Source organism: Ctenopharyngodon idella, chromosome 19 (assembly GCF_019924925.1).
Source record: "Ctenopharyngodon idella isolate HZGC_01 chromosome 19, HZGC01, whole genome shotgun sequence".
Classification (NCBI taxonomy): domain Eukaryota; kingdom Metazoa; phylum Chordata; class Actinopteri; order Cypriniformes; family Xenocyprididae; genus Ctenopharyngodon; species Ctenopharyngodon idella.
Window position 1 is genome coordinate 12556079 of NC_067238.1, and position 21865 is coordinate 12577943.

Consider the following 21865-nt stretch of genomic DNA (forward strand, 5'->3'; position numbering starts at 1 on the left):
CTATTGGCCGGCGACAGCCTATGACGTCATCATAGCGCAAACCCGGAAGTATAAAAGAGCACCTGGGGAAACAGTCAGTATCTTCTCATCTTTCGGGACTGTTCTGTCTATGCCATTGTTTTCTACACCGGTAAGGAATTACTCTACAACATGTCTGACAAACGTTTCAGGAAGTGTGCTGATCCTTGTCCTAGGTTTTTAACACCAGGCAGAGCGGCGGCTGAAATCATGGGGCTCACAGGTGGAGCTGGCTGAGGAATTTGAGAAGGGTATAAACCTGTCTCAAACCGAAGCGGCTGACGAGGACGTGCTCCTGGATGACGATGACGTTCTGTCTTTGACGTCATCGGATCCAGGAGCGAGGTGTCTTCTGGCGGCAAGCCCCAGAGAGCAGGAGATGGCTGTGGAGGAAGAAGCGGGTGAGTTATTGGAGGTTATAGAGCGCGCATCGGGCAGGCTGCAGCTGCCTTGGGAGCGCGTCAGGAAAGAGACCGTGCACGGCAGGCTTGACGAACGGTTTCTTTCTGACCATAACCCATTAACTCCGGTGAGCCCTCCATTCCTTCCCAATCTACACGTTGAGATCGAGAGGGCATGGAAGAACCCGTACTCGGCCCAGATCCATCGACATTAGCGGGCTAGTTTCGCTGATGTCGAGGGATTGAGCCAGCATGAGTATGTGTCGATGCCCCCTATTGACGAGACGTTTGCGAACTATCTCGCCACAGGGAGTGCACCGACACTAAGAGCTCCGGTCCTGCCATCCAAACTGTTGAAGGTGACATCACGTTTGAATGGCAGGGCATACACCGCTGCGGGTCAGGCTGGTGCAGCGTTGCACACGATGGCAGTGCTGCAAGCGTACCAGGCTGATTTGCTTAAGGATCTGGATCAGGGGCAGGGTTTGTCCCCTGAAGCGGTGGAGGAGCTGTGCCGCACCACGGATCTTGCTCTGAGGTTCCACCAAGCAGACGGCCACATCGATCGGCAGGTCGATGGCGGCCATGGTGGCCACAGAGCGACATCTGTGGCTGAACTGTGCGGACATCGGGGAGAAAGAGAAGAACTTTCTCCTCGATGCCCCGGTCTCGCCTACTGAGCTTTTCGGTACCTCCGTCGAGGCGGTGGTTGAAAAGTTCAGGGAGGCGAGGGCGAGCTCTGCAGCATTTAGATCATGCATCCGGCTCAGATCCGAATCTGGACCCAAACAGCCAGGAGGTCCGGGGCCGTCTCGAGTCAAGGCTCAGAGACAGGCCCAGTAGTCCAAAGTTGCCGCACGTGCGCCTCCTCCTCCCCGGAGTAAGTCGCAGAAGCGGCGGGATGCAAGGAGGAAGAAGCAGGACCTGAGGGAGGTGATCGAGCATAGGCGCCAGCACACCGGTGATCGATCTCCTCTCTCGTGGGGGCTTCAGTTTGCCCTCGCTCTTTCTTCTTCCTCCGCCTCCCGGAAGCATTGAAAACATCTATGTGCTCAGGCTTTTGACAGTCAGGCTGACGGTTGGGCCCATGATAAATATTTTTCTGAAGGCCCGCCTTCTGGCTTGATAGTGAAAAGTACTTTTAGGCTTAAAAGAACTTTGGATTTCATCCTTCTTCATGCAAGAAAATAAGGAGGAGAAATCTTCGTTCTATGAGCCACAGGAGGTAAGCTGGGTCTACATTTTTATTCTTATAAAAGCGTAGACCTTGCTTTTCCTGTATAGTTTTCCTGAGCATGTAGTCAGTAAATTTAGAAGGGGTTCTTTTGGGCAAAATAACTGAATTGCTACGTTGGCTAGTTTCTCATAGGTTTTAGCCTATTGTGTTAGAGTAGCTTCTCAGCTCAATACTGTTAAGTCGTCACTTCAGTTATTTGCACTCGTCACTTCAGTTATTTGTGTGCAGGTTAGCTTGTAGTGCTTAATTTTCTCCTCATTTCTGAAAGATTTAAAATTAAGCCCAGGCTTTGCTTGGCCCAGTAGGCCTTAGCTAGCAGCTAGGCTAGAGCTAGGTTTAGGTGTTTGTTTGTTACATCACCCTTATTATTACTATCCCTTGTAAGGTTGTATAGTTCCTAGTTCTGGCCTCCTCCTGAGGGAGTTGTTGGCCGTATGCCCATTTCCCCTTCGTTATTATGTAGGTGCTATGGTGAGGTTAACAGCTAAGGTTATAGGCTGTTATTATCCTTCCTGGAGCTGTTTTTCCTAGGTGGTAGGCCATTATCTTTGAGTAGATGAGTTATGCAGTGTTGCTAGGCCCCACTTTCTAGAACTTTGTCATGCCTTATAATGTCTTCCCGTGAGCCCCTTGAATTATATTCAAGTTTGAGCTACGGTGCTAGTGTTTTAGCCTCCGTTCTCAAGGGTTCAGCACAGATCTACAGATCTGTCTGGTGAAAGCATTTATCCTGTTTGGATGGCATGTATTACAAAGCATTTATTTTTGCTTTGGGTTCTAAGCCTTGGCCCTACATATATAAATATATGTGAGCTTACTCTAGTGCTGCCACAGGTTAGCACCTGTTCCTGTGATTAGCCTCTATCTAAGAACATGGTGTTTTGTTGTACTCTCCGGCTAGGGTTTGTGTTTCACTGAGTGCATCACCTGTTGGATTGCACACTCAGGTTGAGTGTAGAGAGTCTTATTCTGGTTAGAATTTAAGATGATCTCGGTTAGCTCCTAGTCGAACGTGACCACAGCAGCTGTTTTACATATACTGTAAAGATTGTTGGCTCCTTATTGTTAGCCTCCTTCTAAGTACAGCTTGTATCTCGGGTGCTGTTGGTATATGATCGCGAGTTTGCTCACGTATCTTAGCACTGCCTCAGGCTTATGCTCATGTTGTTTGAGGTGGTAGGCCTTGTAGGCCTCCCTTAGACCATGTTAGCATATTTATTGTACCATGTAATTTTTGGTACATTGCCTGTTGGAATGTGTAGGCTTAGCTCAGGTTGTTGTAGCTAGTTACCCACAATTATTTTGTTGGGTCTAGAGCTGGTCCCCTTTGAGCTTGGTCCCCATTGACCACTGGCTGGCGCCACATGTTGCTAAGAGTAGTAGGCCTTGCCAGGCCTCCTTTTCAGTTTTTCATGTTGGCACAGTTGGTTGGGTTCTATATGACTCATCACCATGGATAAGTCATGATTGCCATTAGCTGACGCCACGTGCATACAAGTCGTAGGCTTTATAGGCCTCTTGTGTATCATGTTGGAGTTGTATCATGATGGCTAAGTACTCCTCTCAATTTGAGAGTAAAAGGTGCTTTTACTGAGTACATTTATGAGTGGCTTGCCTCTCAGGGTAAGTTCTTGTATTAAACCGCTCTGCTGTTCGGTTTTTATGCATTTACTTCCTTGAGCATGGTCTCCTTTAGCTCTAGTTGAGCTAAGTAGTTACCTTGTTTATAACTTGGTTCTATTTTGCTCCTAGAACTTTAGTGGCCGCTAGCTGGCCCCGCGTGTGACAGGTAGGCCTTCTGGGCCTCCGTTAGGAACATGCTGGCATGTACCATTTACACTTCTTTACTAAGAAGAGTAAAGGGAATTTTATGCCTCTGGCTGGCCAGGGCTCCGGGTGACTTATTAACCTCCTTTGCAGTTCGGTTATTTGTCCCGCCTGGAGCTTGATAACACTGCCACGAGCTGATGCCACGTGTCTGCTGAGTTTATAGGCCCGCGGGGCCTTCTTTAGCGCATGATGGCGTATGTTGTACTCCTCTTGCTTTAAAGAGTAAAAGGTTCTTTTACCGAGTACACTGCTCGTTGGATTGTGTTGGATGGACTGTTTTATGGGCACTCACAGTTACTTAATCACATGGTGTGTCGTGCGCCCAGCATGTTAGGTTTCAGGTGAGTGGCCTTATAGGCCGCCCTTGGAATACCACCGTGAGGTTGAGTTTTCTGGTGTGATATGTAGTTCTTTATCTAGAACTTTAGTTATGTTGAAGGCCCCTTTCTGGCCTCCATGACTATGTGCCTACAGTATGGTCTATCTGTTAGGTGAGCTTCATACTTCCCTTTGGGTTGTCTGTGTAATTGTGCTTAGCTCCCTAAGCTGGTCATTGGTTGTAGACTTCTATGAAGTCTCCCGTTGAGATCAGCCCCAGGCTGGTTTGTGCTCCCCTGTATCAGGGTTTCTGGCGCACAGCCTCCTCAGTGCATTAGTAAGACACTGAGTAGATCCTAGGATGAGCAGGTTATACTCCCCTCAATATGAGGGTTTATAGCACTCAGCTGAGTTCTGCTCTCCAGGATGCCCATCTCTGCGCGTGGGTTTGAGTTGCTTACTGTTCATTCACAGTCGCTCTTACCTGCTCTCTTGTCTGAAGAATGCCTTATGGAGATTCTGTGTAACAGACAGGGTTGGCCTAGACTATGTTTGTCCTTCGCCAAATCAGTTCAGCCTCCCTGGTGGTGTGGAGGGTGACTTTGTTCCCCTCTAGTGACTGGCCAGGGTTCCTTTCGGTTTCCTGGCCACATTCCCTTTAAGGGACCACTATTCCACGGGAATGCTGGTCCCAGAAGCTTGAGCAGCCTTGGAAGGCTTTCTGCGGAAGGTCTCTTTTGGGCTCAGCTTGGGCTGTTGGCTGTAGGGAATGCTGTCACTGACAGCCTTGCGTGACCCGAGGGTGAGTTGCTCCCAGCGTTTCCCTGAAACTGCTGGACGTTTGTCTAGTCATTTGGCATGCACTCTCCTTCAGCATGGCAGAGTGGGTATTTCGTTCCCCATAGCGGTAAATGCAGAGTAGAGTTCCCTTTCGAAAGGGAACGTCTCAGGTTACGTATGTAACCATGGTTCCCTGAGAACAAGGAACGAGACTCTGCGTTGCCTTGCCATGATTCGGGCTGCCTGCTGAACAGTCCCTCAAGATGAGTAGGTACTGACTGTTTCCCCAGGCACTCTTTTATACTTCCGGGTTCGCGCTATGATGACGTCATAGGCTGTCGCCGGCCAATAGGATTGGAGTGGTGTGATTCTTTGGCATTCGGACACCTGTCACAAGTGACGGTTTTCCCCCATAGCGGTAAACGCAGAGTCTCATTCCCTGTTCTCAGGGAACCATGGTTACATACATAACCTGAGATGTTTTCCTAGTTCTGGCCTCCTCTTATCAGAGTTGTCAGGCCAAGGCCCATTGTCCCTTCGGTGTAGGTGCAAAATAGATAGCAGCTAAGGTAGCAGACTATTGCTAAGTCTCCCTGGTGCCGTTGTCTCAGGCGGTGTAGGCCCCCTTTTCACTATGTGAATAGAAACTTTGTTGCTGTGGCCCCGCTCCCCCCAGAACTATCTAGTGGTACTTTGACTTCAGTTTTTCCCCTGAACCCCTTGAACTATGTTCAAGCTTGAGTGATATGGTTGTAGCTTTTTATAAAATCTCCTGTTCCCTAGGGTTCAGTACAGATTGTATCTGTTTTTGGTGAGAATTTCTGATGTGAAGTACCCACCCTGTATTTTTCAGAGTTTGGATTAATAGTACTCCCTTGTTGTTCAAGGTTATTGTACTTTAATAGGTTAATTCTGGTTCCTGGCCTACACTTTGTGAGCTCAGTAACTCTAATACTGCCACAGGCTAGCACCCGAGTGTTCTGGAGTAGTAGGCCCGACTTTGGGCTCCTTTAGAGTATGGTGACGTAGTTTGTACTCCCCTTGCTGTAAGGGTAAAAAGTGTTTTTACTGAGTATATTGCCTGTTGGAATGTATAAGCTCAGGTTGAGTTTAATAAAGCTAACCTCACTACATAGTTTGGTTTTCATATATGGCTCCCTTAGAGCTTGAACACTGAAACACAGACAAAAATAACCAAAAGATATATACATTTAGTTTTTTGTTTAAGTAAGTCAAGTTTTTGCAGTAATATGACAATCTTACACATTTTTTCAATATATTTGTTATGTCCCCTGGTGGCATAGAGGTATGAGGAAGACGCACATAAAATTTAAACACAACCTATAATCTTGTTCTCCGGGGCGTACTGTGGGTGAGTGACACAAGGACAAGCGTGACAAAAAGTGGTTTGCTTTATTTACAAAAGAATATAAATTTACACAAATGGAAACACCAACCAAAATCCCTATTTACAGCTATATACAAAGAAAAGAAATAATAAATTGAAACAAGCCACAGAGAAAAAGGAAATGAGCAGCGCTAAACAAACGAAAAGAACGAAACCAAAACATTCACTAACTAATTCCCTGTCCTCTAAACTAACTTAAAACAAAGCCAGAAAATAAAGAAGTCTTCGGCGTTCACGCCATAACTAAAGCTTTGCTATCTATCAGAACAAAACTTACACAAGGTTGCACCCGCTCCTTCCCTAGTGTGTCTAAACAGAGTCAGTCCTGCATGTTTGTAAGATGTAAGTCACGTGACATACTTTCCTTTTCTTTATCTCTGGTCTGATGAAGTTTAGTTCAGATAAGACGTTCTCTGTATCAAACACCACAAGCAAGCAAGCAAGCAAGCGAACCACCACTAATCAGCAGCATTAAGCAAATGGCACAGCCAACAAACACTCCAAGCTCCCTCCTCTTCCATTCTCCACGGCGTCTTTTATCCTGAACCTGTCAATGATTGGATGTTCTACGAGATGACTCATCATGATGGACAGATTACTTGACCAATCACAGCTGAGAGCAGAAAAACAGGAAGAAACCAATAACAAAGGGGAGAAACACAGCAACTAATAACAAAAGGGGAGGGGACAACAATCCGAACACATAACAATATTTTTTTCCAGTTAGATGAAAGCTGAGGGATTCATGATCAAAAACTACAAAAGGTTCCAATGTCCCTTCTGTGGCGAATTGTCCATCGGTGCGGGAGAAGTCACATTAAAGATCTCAGGCCCAAGACCTGCAGTGAGAAGTATTTATACAAGATATAAAAATAATAATTAAACAAGATGGTCCCTATAGAGTTAGGCATTGTTAGGCACGATGAGAAGATCATCCTATAGGATGCATTTTTCAAGTAAATACATTACATTTTTCCACTCATTTGATTGGTGTTTTAAAACTTCTTTTGGAAAAAAATGCATTAGATATGGTTAAGAGTAGACAGCTAAACACTGAGCAGATTGTATTTCATACAAGCATCCAATATTGAATGATTTATTTTTAAATGGAAGTTAACTTAAAATTAAATAACAAAGAAAATTCCTGGACATATGTCAGGAGTCTGTCTGTATTTAAAAAAATAGTCCCATGAGTGCATTGACATACTATGTATCATCACTCACCTGCTTGTTCCCTTAGTCTTTTCCGAGCGAGTCGATCAGCTAGGTAACTCAGATATTTTTTAATTTCTGTTTCACAGTCGACCCTCATTACATTTCTTTTCAGTGCAGCCTCTGAAAAAGGAAACTTGATAAATGAATTGGAAACACTCAAGATGTCACAAATTAAGCCTCTGTGGCTCCCTCCCCTCTGTGGTGAGTTCTGAGTGTTTAGCATGGTAATGGCTATGACAATGTAGATGTGTTTGGTCTTGGTGGAATAGATCTGCTATGCTGCTGCTGCTTTATTGCTGCTGCTGCTGTTGATTATTGCTGTTGCTGCTGCTGCAGAGCAAGTACGAGACTTGCTACTGCCAATACATACACAACACGCTGCTGTGAGCAAGTAAGACATGCTGCTGCTGTACAATATAGCGTACATGAATTACCCGTAGCAGATCTATACAGGTGGGCTGGGGAAGGTGGAGGGTTTCTGAAGCACGCTGCACTGCTAAGGCAAAAGCTAACTTGTGTATTTAAAGATTGAGCACGCAAGCTCATTGGCTACTAATACAGCAGGAACCAATCATCTGTGTCCTATAGATAATGAGATGATTATGAGCAGGTTGAGTTGAAGGACCTATTAGCCTGCCCATTAGAGTTTCATGCCAGAACTTTGTATTTCACATTTCCATATTTCCAGTAATGTTGAATTACCAGTAGTACTCACTGTAAATGGTAACTTAATCACTACCACGGCCATGATAGATTCCGGGGCCGCCGCTAATCTTATTGATGCTGATTTTGCTGAATGTCACAACATTCCCCTAATCCCATGTGACTCTGTGTTGGCAGTGGCAGCGCTAGATGGGTGGCCCCTGGGGAAGGACCATGTTCACCACACCACAGGAGATCTTTCTCTTCAGATTGGAGCTTTGCATAAGGCAAACCATCCGTTTGTTCCTGATAAAATCACCACAGAACCCAGTCATTCTTGGTTTCTCCTGGCTCCAGCAACATAACCCTCAAATCTCTTGGTCAGAAAAGCAAATTACCCACTGGTCAGATTCTTGTCTGCTGAACTGCATGCAGCCCGTTTCCCCTAACCAAAACACCACCATCTCTATTGAAGAACAACCATCTGTCATTTCTGATTTCCCTCCAGTATATCATGATTTGACAGAGGCATTCAGTAAAGCCAAAACTTCTCAATTACCCCCTCATCATGACAACATCTGTGCAATAGAGCAGCTACCAGGAACCATGCCCCCTAGAGGCCAAATCTTTCCTCTTCTCCAGCATTAGTAGGCTTCTTCTTTGTGAGTAAGAAAGACGGCAGTTTAGGTCCCTGTATTGATTATCGACTTAATGAAACCTGAACTATGCAGTGCCTACAACCTGATCTGCATTCGTGAGGGGCCAGTAGTCCTTATATTCCAGGCCTTCATCAACAATGTTTTCCAAGACATGCTGAATCAATGGGTCATAGTTTATATTGACAACATTCTCATATACTCAAACCCTCTTGAAGACCATGTAAGACATGTTCACTCATGATCACGGTAAAAGAGCTCCAATGATTTCTCAGTTTTGCCAACTTTTGCAGACGTTTTATCAGAGGCTTCAGTACAATTGCAGCACCTTTGACATCCATGCTTAGGAAAGGGGGAAATCAACTACCATGGTCCATGGCAGCAACCAACTCCTTTCAACTGCTTAAAGAAGGTTTCACCACAGGTCCCACACTGCACCACCCTGACCCTGAACAGGAGGAATTTGTTGTTGAAATTGATGTGTCTAGCACTGGCATCGGAGCAGTTCTCTCGCAGAGACACGGTAATCCACCCAGATTATACCCCTGTGCGTACTATTCTCATAATCTTAACCCAGCAGAACAGAACTATGATGTGGGAAATCGAGAACTACTAACCATGAAAGTGGTTTTCGAAGAATGGCGTCATTGGCTGGAGGGAGCTAAACACCCTTTTCTGGTGCTAACAGATTACAACTTAGAATATCTGCGCTCCAAATGACTCAATCCAGGGCAGGCTAGGTTGGCATTATTCTTCACACGATTCAAGTTCACAATTACTTATCGGCCCGGTTCCAAGAATACCAAAGCTGACACTTTGTCCAGGTAGTTTGAATCTTCTACAGTTTCCCCTTCCAACAATTCCATCATTTCACCCACAATTGTTATAGCCCCATTCCAATGGGATATCATAACCAAGATCACTGAAGCCCAGGGTTCTGATCCATCACCACCACACTGTCCCCAAAATCTGACCTAAGTTCTAGCTACCTTACATGACAAGGTACTATAATTAAGTGGATACACAGTACACCAAGTTCTGGACATCCAGGCATCATCAATGCCACCGTTCAACTCCTCAATAACAATTTTTGGTCGCCATCACTGGAGTTGGATTACATTGCTTTTATTCAGAATTGTACCACTTGCCAAATGTCCAAATCCTCCCGTCAGGTTCCTGCCGGTCTGCTCCAGCCTTTACCCGTACCACAGCAACCGTGGTCACAAATAGCCATTGATTTCATCACCGACCTCCCCAATTCTCAGGATCATACAACCATTCTCACCATTATCGACCGTTTCTCTAAAGCCTTTTGCCTCATCCCCTTTCCCAAGTTGAATTCTGCCTTGGAAACTGCTGAACAATTATGCAATTGTGTGTTCCGTATTTATGGACATCCAGAGGACATTGTGTCAGATCGGGGACCCCAGTTTACTTCTTGTGTATGGTCAGCCTTTTGGAAAATCTCAATGTCAACATCAGCTTAACCTCCGGATACCATCCACAGTTTAATGGCCAGGTGGAACACCTCAATCAAGAACTCTTCCAGTTCCTCAGATCATACTGTCACCGTAACCAAACAGATTGGAGTCGATATTTGCTCTGGGCTGAGTACGCTCAAATTTCCATCCGTAAGCCTTCTACTGGACTAACTCCTTTCCAATGTCTGCTTAGCTATCTCTTCCACCCAATTACCGTATCTCATCCATGTTTCATGTCTCCCTGCTCAAGGCCGCTGGTGGTCCGAGAGGAGAGAAGAACTTAGAGGGAACTGGCAACCAGGGACCTCCACCCATCATCGTGGAAGGTGAGGAGGCTTACCAAGTGCATGAACTGCTAGATTCCAAACGCCGGGACAGAACTTTGCAATACCTTGTGGACTGGGACCTGTACCTGGCGCTGATTGCACTCGCACCTGAATCCAATCCCTGTAGACTATTTAGCCAGTACTCTCTCTCACATGATTTCTGTTTATGACCCTGGACTGTTTAACTTGTTATGATTCTCTGCTGCCTGCCTTTATTACTGTGACCTGTCTGCCTGGATTACGTTTATACTGTTTGCTGTCTGCCCTGATCTACTGCCTGGTTTATGATTACATCTCTGCTTTGCCCTGTTTATACCTGTCGTCGGTGATTGACCCTTGCCTGTTTGTTCTACGAGTATCTTTGTTAAAGGTGCCCTAGAATTTAAAATTGAATTTACCTTGGCATAGTTGAATAATAAGAGTTCTGTACCTGGAAATGACATATGTGAGCCCCAAACACCATTGTTTCCTCCTTCATATGTAAATCTCGTGCGTGAAAAACACCACAGAAAAACAGGTGAATCTCAACCTAACATCGACTGTGACGCAACAGTCGGGATCATTAATATGTACGCCCCCAATATTTGCATATACCATCCCATGTTTAAGGCAAGGCAGTATTAACGTCTGGAGCTGCACAGCCAAATCATCAGACATTCTGCAGGTATTGTAAAGCAAGCAAGCAAGGATAGTAGCGAAAATGGCAGATGGATCGATAATAACTGTTCATGATACATAATATCATGATATATTTAGTGATATTTGTAAATTGTCTTTCTAAATGTTTCGTTAGCATGTTGCTAATGAACTGTTAAATGTGGTTAAAGTTAACATTGTTTCTTACTGTATTCATGGAGACCAGAGCCATGTCGTTATTTTCGTTTTTAAACACTTAATTTTTTTTAAATGTAAACATCCACAAAATACTTACGTGATCTGATATGCTGCATCACAAACAGTTTGTAAAAATCCATTTTGAGAGTTATATTTGCTGTGTGAACAACTTCTGTAGTATTTATGCAATGATTAATAGAGTCGCAAGCTTGGGGGCGGGGAGCACGAGCATTTAAAGGTGTACATGCACAGAATCAGCACATTTTTAATCCCACCTTAAAACAGGCAGTTAAAACATGGTATAATAAAAAAATCTATGGGGTATTTGAGCTGAAACTTCACAGACACATTCTGGGGACACCTTAGACTTATTTTACATCTTGTGAAATACAGATTCTAGGGCACCTTTAATAAAGCTGCACAGGGATCCTAACTCAGTTGACTCAGCGTTACACAAGCATTTATTTGGGTCAAACTGGAGGTCTTAAATATGTTTTAAGCTTATTCCATTGAAGTTTTGATTTGAAATTGAAGACAAATGCAGAAATAATATAAATAAAACAAACATTTTAAGTATGTAGGGTGTGTTCATGCAGCAGTGAGTTTACCTCTGATTACATCTGTTAAAATAAGCTGAGATAAGGGTCTTTTCTCTCCTCTCCCCTGCCAGTTGAACTCCTTAGCCAGGTCATCTGCTAGGACTTGCTGCATAATATTCTTAATCACATCCTTGGCCCCAACACCTCCAAGCCCTGACAAATATTTTACCTGTGAAGAAAATAATGGGAATTTTATTTAGTTTTTATTGATGATTATTATTATTACAAATCTCTGCAATATTTGATTCTAATTGGTCAATCATGGCATTGAATGGTCAAATATTTTGTATACTGACAACTATACTGTTGTCTGCCTGGGCTATTGCTCTTAGAAGATTTAAGAAAGTAAGATAAACATTTTGACTCCAATCAATATTGTTTTCTTTTTCTTTATTTGATAAATAGTCATGGAACAAGTAGGGCATTGTACAATCAGTCTGTCATTATTGCAAAATAAACATCTTTGGGACATTTCCAGTAAGGTTTATTTTGTGATTTTGACCAGCTGAGTGTAAACTATCCCTTTAAATTGTTATAAACGCTGTGTTGACTCACATATTTTTTGTGTGTTTTTGCTTTTTTGAGCTGTCTTTCAATCCTGTCCACATCTTCAAAGGTTCTAAGAGGCAGATTGAGGTTTGTTTTGAAATTTTTATTGGGCAAGCTGGTACTGCTGGGGGCTTCAGAAACCGTATTGTCTTTCAGTAGTTTCTTTAACATAGAAGAGTTTTCCTGAACCGTGCTCCTGATGTCTCTCAGCATACAGAGGAGCTCCTCCTTATCTGTTGTGTAGAATGTTTTTTTCTGTAAGTACAGAAAAGAAAAAACAACACACTTTTCCAACTGATTTTGACAAAAGAAGCTGACTCACCATCAGCTGACATTCTGGAAGTAGATGCGGGTGGTACAGGAAGAAGCGGTTGTAAAGTTTCAAGTTTTTGTCTTTTTAGTGTTCCAATGAATCCAGTGGATAATAGAAATGACCTTTATTTGAAAATAAACAATGCATTTTTATTTCACCTTTTCATGGATCAAATCTTTTGAACAATGTTTTATCGGAAACAAAATGTTTATGTTTTTGCTACCGTTCTTTCTGTTCTTTAATTTCTTTTTGCCCTTCTATTGCCTTTTCGAAAGTACCTGCAATAAGATACATATTATTTAAAAACCTAATAGTACAAAATAATTGTAAAGGTACCTAAATTTTAAAAGTTATTTTAAAATTGTAATTGTTACCATGTTCTCTGTGAAAGCTAATATTTAATTTCTCCCATGGTTTCCCTCCTGTTTCAGGTTTACATTTTTTCTGAACTGCTTCCATGAACTTTTCTGTTGATTTGAATGGGGGCCAGAAACATTGTTTCTTGTCTGCACTCAACCAACTAGATGGAGCCACCATCACCTCATCTGAGTCTTGCAAGGTAACAACTGCATACATGATCTGCCTAGTAAAAAAGAGAACAAGAAAAAACAAGACAGTATATTTATTTATATATTTATAAATATTTCATAGTAAATTGGAAAGTTGACTGATCAAATCATCTTAAAGTTTTCATCTTGAAAGGATTTTTTTTTTTTTTCCAGAAAAAAAAAAAAAATCACAGTTTTTATTTTCCCATTAGCTGGGCTAGCCTTGTGTTGTTTAATCAGTAGATGTCTAGGTTAATTGTCTCACTGGCACAAATTTTGGCACAAGCAAATCAAACAAATGAGATCTTGGTCATCTTTATGATCCTCACCTTCCATTACTCTCCACTGAAATGTCGTCTTCCTCATTTATTATAGACAATAAATCACTCTCTTCACACATCCTATTGTCTTTACCCATTTTTAAGTATTTTTCTTGTGCTTCTTCCTCTGTGTTATTCACATTTGTTTCTGTTTCTGCCTCATTCTCAGACTCATTTCCTAAGCACTTTAATTGTTCATCATTAACATTTCCTCTGAATAATTCCACAGTGTCATATACTTCATTATCTCTGCTCTTCACAGCTGTCATTACATCCTCAAGGTCCTCAGGTTGGATGCAAACTATCACGCTTTCTCTGAAAACCTGAATATCATTTTTTATGTTTAAATGTTCAGCTACTGCAGAGGCAAAACATTTGAGAGCCAGGGTTATGAGAACTGAGGTCAAAGGACAACCCTGATCCAGCAGTTTGTCTCTCTCATGTGAAACATCTACAGATTCATTATCTTCATCTGCTGCATCTCTGAGAAGGTTTTTCACAATGAGGAAATCCTGATACAGACTTGGGTTTGCCTGTTTTTGCTCTTCTATCTCATCCTTAATACAAGACAAATGTATCTGAGTGCAGAGTGTTTTAGAAGTGATCATGACAGAAGCTGAAACTTTTGGTATTCGCTGCTTTGACTTAGACTCCAAGAAATCCTCTAGACGTCTTGCCAGAATAGTTGCGATGATGAGGTAGTCAACATTAAAAAAGTGTTGATTTTCATCATGTGGACTTTTCACAGTTTCATTAAAGTGTGTCTCAGAGCAGTTAAATGCACCTCTGTGGATTCTGTCATAGAGCTTCTTTATGAATGGAATTAGATACTGAATGTTGTCTTTATAGAAGGAAACTGGGATGCCGTCTGGTCTCGGTGTGTCTGACACTTGAAGAGAATGTACAGCTGACACAATGTCAACCTCACTGACCGAATGTGAGCTTTCTTTTCCTGTCTCTTCTGTCAAAAGATCCTTTTTTAGATTCCACCATTCGTGTATTAGGGGATCTTTCTGAAAAAGCATTGTGGGAACATTGTTGATCTCCAAGGACAGAGAACGATGGTCACGCATCTCTGAGTCTCTGATTTCACAACTTCTAACACGCCACATACATTCTTCTGGAACAAAGAAGTAATCCAGCCTGGATGCAATAATTTGACTGTGGAATGTATAATCCTGCTTTATAGGGTTCTTTCTTCTCCAGACATCAACTAGCTGAAGAGATTTTACAAACTTCTTCAGACAACAGCGCAGCTTTCTGTGGATTGGCCTGTCTGTCACCTTTTTTGAATTGTCTTTGTCGATAAATGGATTGAGAACTGTGTTGAAATCTCCACCAATCACCAGCAGCCCTGTGGTCATTGACTGAAGGTACCTTGAAATTTTATCAAGGGTTTTTACATCGGTATGATGGTTATAAACACTAACCATTGTGTACAGCTGACCTTCCAGTTTACATTTCAACACAACATAAGCTCCACAGTTATCTTTTTCATCACTTATACATTCAAAATCTAGTCTTTTCTTCACTAGTATGGCTGTTCCCTTGCTAGAGGAGGTATACTTTGTGTAGAAAACTTCCCACTCTTTTTTTAGGTCTTCTATAATATGTCCGTCTCCTTCTCCAATATGCGTCTCTTGTAAAAAAACAACATCAGCATTTTGTAGTTCTTGAAATTTGTATTCTTTTTTTTCTTTAAGTCCATTAACATTCCATGTAATGAAATTTATGGACTGAGTAGCCATCGACAGATCTGCTCTCACAGACCAGTAAGAGATCTTCTGCTTAGTTCCCTGTCAAAACAAAGAGTGATGGAAGGTATAGGAACTTTGTTTTATGACATCCAAGAATACAAATGTAAGTGTAGATTTCAAGAAAAGCACATTTAAAAGCCTAAGTACAACTCCAAACATATTGCTTTTCTTGCTTTTGTATTGGTTATTTCAGTGTATGTGTTTGACACCAATGTTGTCTGACAGGTTATAGCTGTTTCTCCCACAACTGCTGTGTGCTTCTAAACCATGTGTTGGATTCCTCTAGATCAGTGGTTCTCAATCTTTTTAGGGCCAGCGCCCCCCAAGTGAAGGTCCCTTACTGGCCCCCACCAAAAAAAAAAAATGGACCCTTATTAATAAATATAATAATTATTATTATCATCATCATTAAAAAGGCAAAGCAGTCCATTATAATCAGTGATACCGTCAGATGCCCTGTTCATTTTCTACTCCATGTGCTTGTGCCACCTCTGACAACAGGACAAATGGATTTGAAATATTCCCTTTAAAATGTCCTCAGATGCAGCCAGAGTAGACACAGAATGTTGCAGGCCATATTATTTTGCAATTAGTTACAAGTTTCAGCTTGCCTCATCAAACATCTTTGGTATAAGCTTGCCTTAATGCCAAAAATATTGCTTCCAGCGCCCCCTAGTGTTCTCCCAATGTCTCTATTGAGAAATGCTGTTCTTGATCATGACCAGTTTTGACACCAAACATAAAAATTTACTTATATAACTTTTGGTTATACATACTTATATAAACAATATTTTTATATCATACCCCATTTGAGTGCCCAATTGAGAGCTTTGTAAGAAAAGAAATCAGCGATGCAAACAGGTAAGGGGTAAAAAAAAAAAAAGACTAAAGAGAACATTGTGTGGGACGGGGGCATGCTCCGCACGGATTTTTTAAAAAGATATTTGCTTTACATGCTTATTTGTAGTTACTTAAAGGGATTATTTTATTACCTTATATGTCCAAAACTGTAATTGTATGTAAAACATATTGTTGCAACATTTTACCAAAATCAACATTTGGTCAAAATCTCATGTTATAAAAGATGAAGTGCTATGCAGGCTATACAATACTGATTAGACAGCAATACTGAGCTAAACTGCAAAATGTTTGCCCTCTCTCTTCGCCATTCTCAGACCTCAAATACATGAAATACTACCCTTGATAGACATTGTTTTTAAAGTACCCCCACCCCATAAAAACCCTTTCTTATTGGATCTATGCAAATCCCATAGGTGACTTGTTCTGATCTTTCGCAGTAAAGAGTTGTCACTGAAAGGTGAGGAGTTTGCATCTATGTAACTTTAAGCACCAGAATAATTTGAGGAAAGTTACCTTGTATCTCTCAGGATAAAACACTGCCGTCAGTTCAGTTGTCAGGTTGAACAAAGAGTAAGTCTTCTGACATTAGATTTGCTTATCGACTCACTCTTGGGCGTGGACTTCTCGGTAAATCGCAGTCAGTTGAACATCCTGTGTTTTAAAGGGATAGTTACGCAAATATGAAAGTTCTGTCATTATTGTTTCCCAAAATTTTAAAAATATTTTTGTACAACATCAACTGTCTCTTTTAATTTTTCTTTTTATTAAAGGTTTTTCTTCCCTTTTCATTTCCAATCTAAATCTATAGATCTATCTATAGTTGATGACTTTTAATAGGTTTATTTTCTAAATAAGTCTAATTAATTGTGTTTTTTTTTCAGTGCTAAAATTAGATTGATATTACTCCACAAAAAGAATAGTTTCATGTAACAGTGAAAGCACATGAAGTGAAAGATAATAAACAAATTGGCCTGGAGGCAAACTGAAAATTACCCACACAGAATTAGATGTCTGTACAGTATGTCTTCATTTTTGTAAAGATAAAGTGTTAAATCCCCAGTCTAGGGTCAGGGAAAAAAACATGAATAAAGTTTTCTTACACCCAAACTGCTCGAATTCTCTCCTTTTTATTTTTATGTTCAACACCACCATCACCATAAAACAAAGAAACAGCGAATAGGGTTGGGCCAAGGCCAAAATAACAAACCAACGGAAAGAAAGAAAGAAACCTTTTCTCAAAGAAAACGCTATTTAAATAAGCACTACACCAAATTTACTATATTAGCCACAACAACAATCACATCCAAATACACTCAGCCTCCCACACGAAAATGGGAGTCTAGTCTCTATCCCTTTTAAAACACTCAAAGTTCAATCTTAGCCAACCACGGCACACCCTAACGTGGATCGTGGATCGTAGGAACGTGATCTCACTTGAAATGATCTCGGATCTCTTCGGGACAAAGATTAAGAGATTTTATCATTAAGTCATTATGTCAGTGAATAATGATTCACGGGGTGGTTCACTGCTATTTCACTTTTTTAACTTTAGTTAGTGTGTAATGTTGCTGCTTGAGCATAAACAGTATCTGCAAAGTTACAGCGCTGAAACTTCAATGGAAATGGAGATATTGTACAATTCTCTGTTTAAGGACTACAACAAATGGCTGGTAGGGACTACAACAAGCTTCTTCCCGGGTTGGTGACATCACTAACCCTAGAATTTACATAAACCCCGCCCCCGAGAACACGCAACAAAGGGGGTGAGGCCATGTTTACAATACGTAACACAAATGCAATAGCATGTCATAAAAGCAAGATGACAAGTTATAACTGTAATTAAACTAAACTATATCTGTTCTATCTTCATGCAGCATATATTCTCTGGCTCTGTAGGCATTGTAAGAAAAAATGATGAGAACGTTGAAGATCTTGATGAAGAAGTTTATTGCAGCGTAGCAGTGACAAAGTACACGTAGATTCCACTCCACAAGAATGTGCTTGCCTGACACTTTGTCTGGAGCCTTAACTCAGAAAGTAAAGGACAGAACTGCAAATAAGTCAGAGAGGAAACAGGCACTACTTGAAGTTTTAGGTGTGATGTCAGTTCATTGGGGTAAAATAAATAAAATTAGTGCAAATCATGCACTTTACATTAATTTTATTTTTTATTTTGAAGAATAAGTTGTTTTCTTTCTAGGTTTATTTATTTATTTATTTATTTTAACTAGGTCTGGGGCCTATGCCAGGCCTGCTGTTTGTTTGTGCATGCAAGGGCAGCTAGAACATTTTTGGTTCTTAATGTGATTTTGCATTATATCATACATATGTTTTTAAACATGTAATATCACCCACTTAATTGATGTTTTAAGTCTACAGGTGGTATGGTATTTTTTTTATTATTATTTTTTTTTTCCCCCTTAATAGTTTTGTATAAGTGTTTATAAAATAGAAACATTTCAAGTCAATTTTACAGTGAAGATTTACATTTTTCAATTTCATTCATGGTGATAACACGAAAATGTAGCCAAGTGGAAGACTGCTGCCATCTACTGGAAACACTTCAAATAACTAAATTTCAACTAAAGCCATTTACAGTCAGATATCATTCCAGTTTATTTATTTATTTTGTGTGTAGAGTTATAGTGGGGAGGTTAGTCATCAAGTGTCATGCCATTTAAAAAATAACTTTTTTTTTTAAGCAAACATAATTTGGGGTCCTGAAATACCCCCAACACTGCAGAAGTGTTAAAATGACCATTACTATAAAATATAAAAGATAGGTCAGTAGGCAAGGAAAAGCATTTTTAATCACATGCTATGTTATATTAATCCTAACCGCAGAGGGTGCTGTTAATAATAAGCTATATATCTACTGTTGCTATAGACCAGGGGTGTCCAGTCCTGCTCCTGGAGGGCCACTGTCCTGCAGAGTTTAGCTCCAACCCCAATTAAACACACCTGAACCAGCAAATCAAGGTTTTTAGGCATACAGGAAACTTCCAGGCAGGTGTGTTGAGGTAAGTTGGAGCTAAAGGAGCTGCAGGACAGTGGCCCTCCAGAAACAAGTTTGGACACCCCTGCTATAGACAGTGAGACAGCTAATATATTAGAAACCATCTGGTAAGCGGAAACATCATCATTATCCTGTATGTATTTGCTTTAAGCTGATGTGGCTCCTCATGCTTTCTTATTGACCTATAACACCTGGACCTATTTACCATTTTCCCTGCAATAATATTTGAGACTGGAGTGTCCAAACACACACGTTTGTTTGACTATTAGACAGGACATTGTTTAGACTTGCATTGATTTTCTATCAGGTTAATTATATTTTCTATCACATAAACCAATTATTACCCCCTAAACGTACTTATCATAGACACGTGCAAAATGCTAGATTTAAAAAAAATAAAATAAGCAGATGTCGCTAAGGCGCACTGTGTTAAAAGCTTCGAGTAATGAACAGCTTTTTTCGGCACAATTTGATGAAAGCATCAAACGCTTCAGAAAGCCTCGGTTTCCCATCACTAGTAATAACTTGCAAGAGATACATCTGGTCAAGATGATAAATTTACTCAGGAGGAACCAGCAGCAAACAGTAGCCTACTCGTGATAACATCACAGGATCACAGGTGGATTCTATCCAGAGATTGTTGTATTATAGGGAGATGAGAGGGTCTGTATCTCTTACCATTGGAGAAAGCGTAACGGCTAACTTAATAACGTGCAGCACCTCTCAGCCTATCGTGTAATGTCCTCTGGTCTCCTTCCCTCCGTACCACCACAGCCGGAGCGTTAGCATTAGCCGTTACACCTTTTTGACTAAAGGTTGCAGGCTTGCCTTTCAGTTGCTTGGTAAGCCTGCAACCTTTAGCCAAAAAAGCGTAACGGCTAATGCTAATGCTCCGCCTCTGGCGGTACGCAGGGAAGGAGACCAGAGGCTTTTTGAATGGATGTCAATGGATGAGAGGCTTCACTATGCTGATTAAACAGCTTTTGTGGAGAAATAGCTAATCAATTAATCGACAGCCTGTTCGCTAATCTTCAGCATGTTTTACACTAAACACTAAACTTACATTGGGAACTATATGTAGATTTTAGCTTGATAAAAATGTATTTTTTTAAGAGAAGGCAGACTAGGGAATGTTGCGACTGATGTCACTGCCATTACACAATAGGCACGTGATTAAGTTAGCCATTACGCTTTCTCCAATGGTAAGAGATACAGACCCACTCATCTCCCTATAATATACAATCTCTGGCTTTATTCTATCTACCCCTAACATGTTCTTCTTTGCTACATTTAAGCCAAGTCAAACGCCATTTGATTGCCCCCTACAGGTCAATCCGCCACAGCTCACTCTATAACAAAAACACAGACATCTGATGCAGCTTTACTCACCGCCCGCGATCTGCAAATCCAACACTGAACTGGGACTTGTTTACAAAGCATTCATCACCGAAATCCTGGGAACAAACAAACATATGTGCACAACTCTGTTGCTGTCCCGGAAAAAAAAAACTTCATCCACTGTTCCCTTAATGCTGGGTTCTTTGGAAAGCTGAAAGGGGTAATCTTTCCCTCACAACCAAAAACACACTCCTTTGGTGACAAGTGCTGCGTCTCATTCGGAGGCTGCGTCCTCCGGAGGTCGCATTTGAAGGCTGCATACGTCATCAAGGATGTCATATTTAAGAAAAGTAACCGTAATAAAATGGACTGATATTCATTGTGCGGTGTAAAATACTGTAATTTCTTTCTTACTTTGCAATCTAACGGTTATTTTTCTTACCTTATCTTGCAACTCGGAGAGTGTAGGTTCAGCCTTCCCTTTCTTTGCGACCAGAGTGCACGCTGTGCACAAGAAAGACCATTCTCTTATTTTAGATGCTGAATTTCAGAGGGTTTCTGAAAGTGCGCTGCACTGCTAAGGCAAGTATTTGAAGGTTGAGCATGCAAGCTCATTGGCTACTGATACAGCAGGAACCAATCAGCTGTGCCCTATAGACCTTATGTAGCTCTGCCCCTTTTCAGCACTGCGCTCGTTGTCTTTTGACTTCCAGTTTGTATTTCCACAGAGATCTTATGTATTTATGAATGAACTGCTCGTTTTAAAATCTTCTCTGACATTTGTTAAGACATCTGCTTTAAACATTACAATGCTCATGATAACTTTCATTAACTCTACAACAGGTAAATCCACTTCACCAGCTAATTATTCTTTGACAGCAATGCTATAGGAATAAACAGAGCTACCGCAAAAACGGGAGTTCAAAGACAATTTTATAAAGATGGTGGCGCGCTTGTTTCTCTGGCGCATAAGGTCTATAGAGAGTGATATGATTGCAAGCTGTTTGAGTTAAGGACCTGCGGGATATAGAATTTCATGACAGAACTTTGTATTTAGAGACTAACCTAGACTGGGCACCATCCCTAGATCTGGACCACACAGGCATTACACACATAGGGTGCATCTCAATCAGCTCCCTTGTTCAGTAGTCAGGGCACTGATCAGGGAGTCGGACATTTTAGGGGCTGTCTCAATCACAAAATCCTTCCAGTGCACTGAAACATTCACGCCCTAAAAAGTCACACAGTGTACTGTAAAGACCTGGGAGCATCGATGCTTACTATGATTGAGATACACAGACATTGCACTCTCTGCAAGATGAAGTAAGTGGGAGCAAGTAAGGGGAAAAACACTGCAACCAGCTGAGACTATGGTCGTTCAGCTGTATACTATGGGCAGATGCTTTGCACAAAATTAT

At 41.4% G+C, this 21865-nt stretch overlaps 1 protein-coding gene across 3 annotated transcripts in view; it reads right to left on the reverse strand.

Annotated features, from left to right (window-relative positions):
- Positions 1–5978: 5978 nt before the first annotated feature.
- LOC127500711 (nuclear GTPase SLIP-GC-like) overlaps positions 5979–21865 on the reverse strand; it is a 38923-nt gene continuing 23036 nt past the window's right edge. Inside the window, exons 1-8 of one of the 3 annotated variants that reach the window (XM_051872106.1) lie at positions 16607–16737; positions 12982–13190; positions 12831–12885; positions 12617–12729; positions 12301–12527; positions 11755–11914; positions 7217–7327; positions 5979–6831 (exon numbers count right to left, since the gene is read on the reverse strand). In XM_051872106.1, coding sequence (XP_051728066.1) covers positions 6749–6831; positions 7217–7327; positions 11755–11914; positions 12301–12527; positions 12617–12729; positions 12831–12885; positions 12982–13183 — 951 coding nt within the window. In that variant the 5' untranslated portion in view covers positions 13184–13190; positions 16607–16737 and the 3' untranslated portion in view covers positions 5979–6748. Of the gene's footprint in view, positions 6832–7216; positions 7328–11754; positions 11915–12300; positions 12528–12616; positions 12730–12830; positions 12886–12981; positions 13191–13484; positions 13745–16606; positions 16738–21865 lie in introns of those variants that run through there. The other 2 variants (XM_051872105.1, XM_051872108.1) reach the window with 2 other exon arrangements.